Source organism: Pristiophorus japonicus, chromosome 20 (assembly GCF_044704955.1).
Source record: "Pristiophorus japonicus isolate sPriJap1 chromosome 20, sPriJap1.hap1, whole genome shotgun sequence".
Lineage (NCBI taxonomy): Eukaryota > Metazoa > Chordata > Chondrichthyes > Pristiophoridae > Pristiophorus > Pristiophorus japonicus.
In genome coordinates, this window is record NC_091996.1 from 95,516,107 (window position 1) to 95,526,478 (window position 10,372).

The window sequence follows — 10,372 nt, forward strand, 5'->3', positions numbered from 1 at the left end:
CTGGTGTCCTGGGGCTGATATTTATCCCTTACCCAACATCACTTAAACAGATGATCCAGGTCTTTATCACATTGCTGTGTGTGGGAGCTTGCTGTGTGCAAATTGGCTGCTGTGTTTCCCACATTACAACAGTGACTACACTGCAAAAGTACTTCATTGGCTGTAAAGTGCTTTGGGATGTACAGTGGCCGTGAAAGGTGCTATATAAATGCAAGTCTTTCTCTCTATCTGTACTCTCATATTTCTGTTTGACTCTCTGTATAGCTTCTCTATTTCTGTCTGCCTATCTCTATATCGGACTCTCTATCCATTTCAATATTCTTATCTGTGCCTTTCCCGATTTGACTCCCTCTTCCATATCTCTATTTCTGTCTAACCTTGGCGACTGATATCTCAGATTGTGTCTGTGTATATGTATCCTGTTATCCAGCTATATTTAATCTGCAACTATCTTTGCAATTACTCAAATATCATTAATGAAGTAAGTTCGAAACGCAATGGAAGTGAATTATTGGATGTTTACTCGGTATGCCTGCACGATTCTATGAACTCACTCCCTTAATTACCCTCTTAAGAGGTGGGCGAATGTAGCATAACTGGATTAAGTGAAGCTGCCAGCTACCCTGGACTGGGTTACACAGCAGTGTAATTACATTTCCAGTAACACAGCCTTCCACGGGAGAGAGGGAGTCATCTATTAATAGGATCAGAGGATTTACACAACACCATTCACAGGGACCTGAGATTAGGGGGCATATTTCGCTCCTTGGCAACACAATATATAACGCCCCCCCATTTGAAGTGGCTCCAGTTATATCAAGAGGCTTCTTTAAAATCTGTCGGATGCTTCTCTAATTTCATCGAAGGTGACATTAGGGATGGAGGTTCCTGCAGATTCTGCTCCATGAGGGATCTGTCCTGACAGGATCCATCCAGTTCCCTTCCCTTTGTTTTCCAACCGCAAGGTCCAACAGAACGTGCCCTGGGTTTGTGGCCCCAGCCGATAAATAATTAAATAAATAGATCACAGGATGGTGGGGTGGGGGGGGCGGGGGGAGGGGGAGGGCTTCCCTTACTGCCCTCAGCACTGTGAACAACATACAACAACCACAACTTACATTTACATAGCAACTTTAGCTTGGTGAAACGTTCCAAGGCGTTTCACCGGAAAGTTCATCAGATTAAAAACTGACATCACAGCCGTAGAAGTGGACATTAGCGCAGGTGACCAAATGCTTGGTCCAAGAGGTAGGTTTTAAGGAGCGCCTTAAAGGAGGAAAGATGGAGAGGGAATTCCAGAGCTTAGTGCCTACATAGCTAAAGGCACATATTTATAAAAGACTTGAATTTATATAGCGCCTTTCACGACTACCAGATGACTCAAAGTGCTTTACAGCCAATGAAGTACTTTTGCAGTGTAGTCACTGTTGTAATGTGGGAAACGCGGCAGCCAATTTGCGCACAGCAAGCTCCCACACACAGCAATGTGATAATAATCAAATAATCTGTTTTTTTGTTATGTTGATTGAGGGATATATATTGGCCCCAGGACACCAGGGATAACTCCCCTGCTCTTCTTCAAAATAATACCATGGGATCTTTTACATCCACCTGAGAGAGCAGACGGGGCCTCGGTTTAACGTCTCATCCACAAGACGGCATCTCCGACAGTGCGGCACTCCCTCAGTACTGCCCCTCCGACAGTGCAGCGCTCCCTCAGCCCTGCTCCTCCGACAGTGCAGCGCTCCCTCAGTACTGCACCTCCGACAGTGCGGCGCTCCCTCAGTACTGCCCCTCCGACAGTGCGGCGCTCCCTCAGTACTGCCCCTCCGACAGTGCGGCTCTCCCTCAGTACTGCCCCTCCGACAGTGCGGCGCTCCCTCAGTACTGCCCCTCCGACAGTGCGGCTCTCCCTCAGTACTGCCCCTCCGACAGTGCGGCGCTCCCTCAGTACTGCCCCTCCGACAGTGCGGCGCTCCCTCAGTACTGCCCCTCCGACAGTGCGGCGCTCCCTCAGCACTGCCCCTCCGACAGTGCGGCGCTCCCTCAGCACTGCCCCTCCGACAGTGCGGCGCTCCCTCAGCACTGCCCCTCCGACGCTCCCTCAGTACTGCACTGCAGTGTCAGCCTAGATTTTTTGTGCTCAAGTCTCTGGAGTGGGACTTGAACCCACAACCTTCTAACTCAGAGGCGAGAATGTTACCAACTGAGCCACAGCTGACACTAATATTATGATAGTATTATGATATTATGTTTATATGTGCATATTCATAGCTACGATATATGGATGTAGTATCATTTATTTATGTAGGCATCCTGTTTCATGTATCTATTCTTGATATTTCAATCTAGGAATAATATTTACTCTGTATGCAAAAGTAGGGTAATATCCACATGTGGTATATACATGTATGAAGTATACGTGTATATATTTGATATACCAAGTAAAATATATGTATTTATGTAAATTTATATAAAAGATTACAGCACAGAAGGAGGCCATTCAGCCCATCGAGCCTGTGCCGGCTCTGTGAGCGAGCGATCCAATCAGTCCCACTCCCCCCTACCCTTTCCCCACAGCCCGGTGAATGTTTCCCCGTCAAGTATTTATCCAATTCCCGGTTTGAAAGTTACTATCGAATCTGCTCCCACCGCCCTTTCAGGCAGCGCGTTCCCGATCACAACAACTCGTTGCGTAAACACATTCTCCCCATCTCCCCCTCTGGTTCCATCGCCGATTATCGTCAATCTGTGTCCCTCTGGTTACCGACCCTCCTGCCCCCGGGAACAGTCTCTCCTTATTTACCCTTGATCATTTTTGAACATCTCTATTGAATCTCTCCTTGACTTTCTCTGCTCTAAGAAGAACAATCCCAACTTCTCTCATCTCTGCACAGAACTGAAGTAATGTGTATTGCAGAAGTGGATGTCTACACACATATATCCTAACTGATAGACCAAAGGCTGTCTCCCCTTTTCTTCTTATCGAAGGTTTCCCCCCCTGAACCCACATCGTTCTCTAGTTTCTCTCCTATCTCCCCTCATGCCCTTGCCAAGCTCCTCTCACCCATGCTCACCCTCCTGCTCACTCCATCCCATTCTCACTAAGCTGCTGAACTGCCCAACTTTCCTTCTTGGCCCCCAAGTTAGATTAACATTGTAAATGGTTCCCTCTGCTCAGGTACTGTACTGTCAAAACCACCGTCAGTGCCCCCCCTCCTCAGAGGACCCACCCTCGACCTCTCTGCCGTTTCAAACTACCACCCCATCCTCGAACTGCTTCCGCTCTGGTCTTTGAAGGTGTTCACACCTCCCAAGTCCGTGCCCATCTTTTGGGCACCCCTACCACAGCATCGAAACAGCACCAAAGACATTAATAGCATCCCTCGTTGCAATCCCCATCGCCAACCTCCCTTTCCTCTACAAAAGTCCTCGATCGTGTTGTTGCCTCCAAAATCCATGCGCACCTTTCCTGCAGCCCCATGTTTGAATCTCTCCAGTCAGGTTTCCACCTCTGCCACAGCAATGAAACAGCCCTCGTCAAAGTCACAAATGTCATCCTCTGACTGTGACCTTGGTAAGTATCCCTCCCCATTCCCCCTGATCTATTTGCAGCCTCTGACCTGACCGACCACACCTCTCCTCTGTTGTCCCAACTTAATGGGATTGCCTTCACTTGCTTCCACTCTGACCTATCCAATCTTCAGTAATGACTTCTCTGCCCACCCTGCACCATTACCTCGGGGTTCTCCAACCATCTAGCCTTGGCCACCTCCTCTTCCACACCTATCTGTTGCCCCTTGAATAACATCATCCAGAGACATGGGCTCAGTTTCCACATGTATGCTGACAAAACCCAGCTCTGCCCCTCCATCACTGCTCTCGACACCTCCACTGCCTGTGTTGTTAGGCTGCTTGTTTTTGATTAAGACTCATTCCCCCTTCCCTTTCCTTCCTCGACAACAACTTGCATTTATATAGCGCCTTTAACATAGTAAAACGTCGCCTCACAAGAGTGTAATCAAACAAAATTTGACACTGAGCCACATAAGGAGATATTAGGACAGGTGACCAAAGGCTTGGTCAAAGATGTAGGTTTTAAGGAACATCTTAAAAAGAGAAGCCGAGAGGTTTAGGGAGGGAAGTCCAGAGCTTGGGGCCTCGGCAGCCGAAGGCACGGCCGCCAATGGTGGAGCGATTAAAATCGAGGCATGCGCAAGAGGCCAGGATTGGAGGAGCGCAGAGATCTTGTGGGGGATTTAAAAAATATATATTTGTTCATGGGATGTGGGCATCGCTGGCAAGGCCGGCATTTATTGCCCATCCCTAATTGCCCCTCGAGAAGGTGGTGATAAGCCGCCATCTTGAACCGCTGCAGTCCGTGTGGTGAAGGTGCTCCCACAGCGCTTTGTCGTAGTGGTTTAGTACAACTGAGTGGCTCGCTGGACCATTTCAGAGGGGCATTTAAGAGTCAACTACATTTCTGTGTGTCTGTAGTCACATATAGGCCAGACCGGGTAAAGATTTATTTTCCTAAAGGACATAGTGAACCAGTTAGGTTTTTCTGATAATCCAGTAGTTTCATAGTCACCATTACTGATACTAGCTTTTTAATTCCAAATTTAATTAACTAACTTAAGTTAATTTCACTCAACTGCCGTGGTGGGATTTGAAGTCACGTCTCTGGATTATTAGTCCAGGCCTCTGTAACATAACCTCTATGCTAGAGTACCCTACATTGTAGGGCTGGAGGAGTTACAGAGATAGGGAGGGGTTGTAAGGTTCTGCAAAACCAACCACGGAGACATGTGGCAGGGAGAATGGGAAGATGCCATGTTTAAAATGACCAAATGCAGCCAACAGCCTGTAAACGGCGGAGGATGATGGGACTCTGGCCACCCTGTACAGTAACAGACAGTGTTGCAGGGGCACGGAACCGGACGGGGGATGAGCCAGCTACCGTAAGGGGGAAGAGTGTACATTCGGTTCTTCCAGGAAAATAGATACAAGGCAACTTTATATTTTAAAAGGACATTTCTCCAGCTTTTCGTGTAAAATCCTCACAGAAGAGGCAACATGTCCAGGCAAAATCTCCCCAGTAATACACAAGGCAACACAAAGGGTATCAGTTTGAATAATTAAACAAAGGCCCACAGGTCTGATGCAATCATTTTGGCCAGCCCAGACAGAGTGGCACCTCTGTCGAGATAGTGAACAATCATCTTCATTCACCCCATCAGCGAGCGACAGGATACAGGAGGTGTGGCTAATCTCCCATTCCAGACAGATCGATACACATCGAACTGCCATTCACACCCCATTTCATTCAAGGAAGACCCAAGACAATGGCAGGCAGTTTTGGCGCGAAGATGAACGGACGATAAGAAAAGCTGCAAAAACACACAAAGGAGGTTGGAGGTTGGAGTCAGTTTTTTGCAATGAGTTGTAGAGTTGAGTTAAGAAGGTGGGAGTCAGTTTTCGTTGTGGTTGAGTTGAGTTAAAGGGGAGTTGAGTCAGTTTTTTCACTGGGCCCTCGCTCTGGGGAAGGTGTGCTTAACTCCAGCAGCTTTTTGCTTAGGAGCCAACCGAGAGGCAAAGAGAAGAAACCGGCGCAACATCAAGGAGGAAAACTGAACCGACCAACAACGTAAAACCCACCCAAGAGGGACCCCGAGCTGAAATAAGTGCCTCCCAGAACCCCGGAGTTGATAGGATTGTGAGTATAGCCCTTAACCCCCTCACAGACTCAATTTAGGATAGGAATTGGTAGGAAGGGTGGAAGTGGGAGGTGTGGTTGTGTGTGAGTGGAATGTTTTAACCTCTTATTTTCCCCTTCCCTGTTACGAGATTTTTCGTGTTGTTGAGTGAGACTGTGCCATTACTGCTATTTATGACCTCTTCCTATGCCCTCTATCTTGGGGTTTACTATTCTAAATAAACAACATTAGCCATTTTGTACTCACCCACTGTGTCTGGTGCCTCGTTACTCACCCATCCTCATAAATTGCACGTACAGAACCCCAGGGGAGTGTGGATTCAAACCCACACCCAAGCTCCCCTTACAGGGTGAGGCCTTCTATCACATCTATGGACACTGATTCCTTCTTCACGCAACAGGGAAGAGGCACTTGTAGCTGAGTCTGAATGGACAGCCGGGTAAAGGCTCACTGGGAAACCACCCGATTCATTTCACGCTGGTTCTACTGTTGGACTGCACATGGTCCTCTAATATCTGAGTTCTATAAAGTCCTCCCCTCGTAACTTCAGTCCCACATTCACACTGGTCAGACCATATCTGGAGTAACCACGTTATCTGAGATAACCACCATATCTGAGCCCCCGTCCCTCAGGGGGGATATATCGGCCTCGGAGGGGGAGCAGATTCCCCAGACTGATACCCGGGGCTGAAAGGGTTAAATGACGAGGGCAGGTTGCACAGACTGGGTTTGTGTTCCCTCGAGGGTAGAGGATTAAGGGATGATCTAACTGAGGTGTTTAGGATGATTAAAGGAGTTGACGGGGTAGAGAGAGAGAAACTATTCCTCTGGTGGGGGGAGTCCAGAACAAGGGGGCGTCACCTTAAAATGAGAGTCAGGCTGTTCAGGTTGATGTCAGGAAGACCATAAGAACATAAGAAATAGGAGCAGGAGTAGGCCATATGGCCCCTCGAGCCTGTTCCGCCATTCAATAAGATCATGGCTGATCCGATCATGGACTCAGCTCCACTTCCCCGCCCGCTCCCCATAACCCCTTAATCCCTTAACTGTCTATTTCTGTCTTAAATCCATTCAATGTCCCAGCTTCCACAGCTCTCTGAGGCAGCAAATTCCACAGATTTACAACCCTCTGAGAGAAGAAATTCCTCCTCATCTCAGTTTTAAATGGGCAGCCCCTTATTCTAAGATTATGCCCTCTAGTTCTAGTCTCCCCCATCAGTGGAAACATCCTCTCTGCATCCACCTTGTCAAGCCCCCTCATAATCTTATACGTTTCTATAAGATCACCTCTCATTCTTCTGAATTCCAATGAGTCGAGGCCCAAACGACTCAACTTCTTCACACAAAGGATAGTGTAACTGTGGAATTCTCTTTACCAAAAAGCTGTTGAGGCTGGGAGTCGAATGAAGATATTAAAACAGAGATTGATAGATTTTTGTTGGGCAAGGGGTATTGAGGATTATGGAACCAAGGCGGGTAGATGGTGTTAAGATACAGATGAGCCATGATCTCATTGAATGACGGAACATGCTTGAGGGGCTGAATGGCCTTGTCGTGTTCCCATGACCCTACACCTTCTAGACCCAAAAGGCTTATTACAAGAGTTGCATTGCACGAAATGAGAATGACCATTCAACTCATCAAGCTCCATCCTTTCATGGATCACAAAGAACCTGTTTGGGATGTGTTAAAATGAACGAATTGTAATATTGCAGGGAGATGGTCTCTTGCTGCATTGGGATGCTGAAGTTGATGGGAGAAACAAGGAGTGGGCTCAACCATCAGGCTCCCTTCAGTTTAGAAGATCGAGGGGTGATCTGATCAAGGCCATTCAAAATGTTAAAAGGATCTGATAGGAGAGATACAGAGAAAGCATTTCCTCTCATGGAGGAATCAAGAACAAGGGGGACATAAGCTTAAAATTAGAGCCAGGCCGTTCAGGGTGATGTCAGGAAGCACTTCTTCACACAAAGTGCAGTGGGAATCTGGAACTCTCTCCCTCAAACAGCTGTGGATGCTGGAGGGCATTTGGATCTTGCAAGACTGAAATCGCTAGATTTTTGTTGGGTGGGGATATCAAGGGATATGGGGCAAAGACCAGTAATTGGAGCTGAGGCACAGATTAGCCATGATCTAATTGCATGGTGGAGCAGGCTTGTGGGGGTAAATGGCCTCCTCCTGTTCCCAATGTTCTCGAGGGACCTTTACTTTACCTCTGGTCTGGGAGTGCGTGGTGCCTAAAATGGAAAGTGCTCCACCTCTCATCATCTTCATCAACAACAAATTCACCAAAATCACTGCAAAAACAAATCATTCCTACGATTTGCATTAAATGAAAAGAAACAGGCTGCTCTTCACAAATAAGTGGGCAGCAGTTTCTATCAGAGCGCGGTCACTCACAGAACACTACCCCTGTCCACAATGCCTCTCCTGATCTGTGCCTTGCAGTTAACCATTTGGAGACTGCCTTATTCTTTTTTTTTTGTCTTTCGCTGAATGACCAAGCACGCATGAGCAAAATAATCTGTTAAAGTTCCTGCACAAGAGTGCACCCTTCCTGCAAGTGCCACACTCGCTCTGTCTCCTGTAATTCGTTGTTGCTCACACTTTGCTTAACAGAGCTGCTATCGGGATGAGCAACGCCACCAGAGGGCCGCGAGTGGGCTTGACACCAGACCGAGTTCATGGCGTGAAAGCCCTGGTTGGGATAAGGGCCCAGAAAAGATGATCCAACAATCAGACGCTTTAACCCGTTTGGACCATGTCACCCCATCCTCTGAATCCCTTGTGGCTGAATGTTATTCCAATACGACGACTACCGCCTGTGTTAAAATTGTGCCCGGAGCAATCTCTGGCGAACGTGCATCCATGTAGCTGTGTGGGTTCCTGCTGCCAGCAGCCAGAACTATTAGAGGGTGCTAGGGGAGTTGTCAGGCAGATATTTAGTACTCTCTTTTCCATCACTTGCTGCATCTACATATTACAGGGGTTTAAAACAAAAATAACATGAAGTCTTTTTTTATTCCGAACCACAAATAGGACAGGCGCCTTATTATGATGGTGTTGCCATGGGCACTGAAAGGGATCAATTGCTTCCTGTCTCTATCTCTTGCAAGGTGATGCACATTTTGATAGCCTTGCAAACACACTGACTCAACGGTATATTCCAGTGGGTTTTGCTTGTATCAATCACCAAGCCCCTTTTAAATGCGTGTCAAACACACACACACACACACACACACACGATGAAACAGCTTCTGTCAATCTCTCCCCCCCCCCCTCTCTCCTCCACCCCCTTCCCAAAGGCGATGCATTCTGAATAAGGCAGAGACACACACAGAATAAGATGCCCATGCACATGAAAACCGAATGCATTCTTTGCAGAATAGGACAATAAACACAGAGACAGACAGATGCCTTACCAGTGTCTGGCTGAAGGATGGTCGGTTGCAGGTGGACGAGCTATCAAGAAGCAGGGCAGAGAAGGAGGCAAACAGGAGCTGCTTTCTTGCTGTCTGTGTCGTTTGAGCCAAGGTTGTGTGCTGTGTATCTGTGTGTGGCGGGGGGTGGAAATAATAATGATGATGATGAGCAAATGGGAAGAATCTCGCGATGTTTGCTGAGGCACTGCGGGGGCTGAGTGTTCGCAGTTGTGCATGTACGAGGGTGGGAAGGGGTTGGGGGAGAGAGATAGGGAGATTGACTGCTACTCGGAGCTGCCGTGCCTTGTTATCTGTCTCCCCGCACACAACGGCTGCTGTGGACGCAGAAATTAATGTCACATTCACAATTGTGTAAGCATCCTGATTGTAAGCCTTATTGTGCACAACCAAAGATGTGCTGCTCTCTTTAAAAAAAAGACCAATGTTTTATTATTTCCCAATGAAACTGACCTTTGCAATTTTACACTGTGCAAGCAAAGCTGCATTTCATCTCCTTTTCATTCTGTCATTTATCACTCCTTTGACATCCTTGATCTCCATCCTAATCCTGCCCTTCTCTGTATTGTCTGCTGCACATTCTCATTTGTTGACAATTAACAATTGGGACAGCAGTCTCTGTGCATCAACAATGCCAATTCCAGCTCCCAGTTCTGTACTTAAACTTTGCAAGAATTAATTACACCGAACCTTCAGGATCAAAGTCGAGCTTACTGTACAATAAAAAGATGTCCAGGGTGCACATATTACACAGCCAGCGGCCCATCCCATTTCCCAGATATATGCACCTTGAAGAGAAAGAGCGTGCATTTATAAAGCGCCTGTCACAAATTCAGGAAGTCCCAAAGCGTTTTACAGCCAATGAAGTACTTTATAAAGTGTAGTCAGTGTTGTAATGTGGGAAACATAGAAGCCAATTTGCGCACAGCAAGCTCCCACAAACAGCAATATGATAATGACCAGATCCATCTGTTTTTGTTATGTTGATTGAGGGATAAATATTGCCCCCAGGACACCAGGGAGAACTCCCAAGCTCTTCTTCGAAATAGTACCATGGGCTCTTTTACATCCACCTGAGAGCAGACGGGGCCTCAGTCTAATGTCTCATCCAAAAGACAGCACCTCCGACAGTGCAGCACTCCTTCAGTACTGCCCCTCCAACAGTGCAGCACTCCCTCAGTACCGCCCCTCCGATAGCGCGCGCTCCCTCAGTAC

General features: G+C 47.4%; 1 protein-coding gene across 2 annotated transcripts in view; it reads right to left on the minus strand.

The window, feature by feature from the left end:
• ache (acetylcholinesterase (Yt blood group)) overlaps positions 1–9,385 on the minus strand; it is a 43,882-nt gene extending 34,497 nt beyond the window's left edge. For both annotated transcript variants that reach the window (XM_070863526.1, XM_070863527.1), the window contains exon 1: positions 9,140–9,385. In XM_070863526.1, the coding sequence (XP_070719627.1) occupies positions 9,140–9,375 (236 nt within the window). In that variant the 5' untranslated portion in view covers positions 9,376–9,385. The remainder of the gene's footprint in view (positions 1–9,139) is intronic.
• Positions 9,386–10,372: the final 987 nt, after the last annotated feature.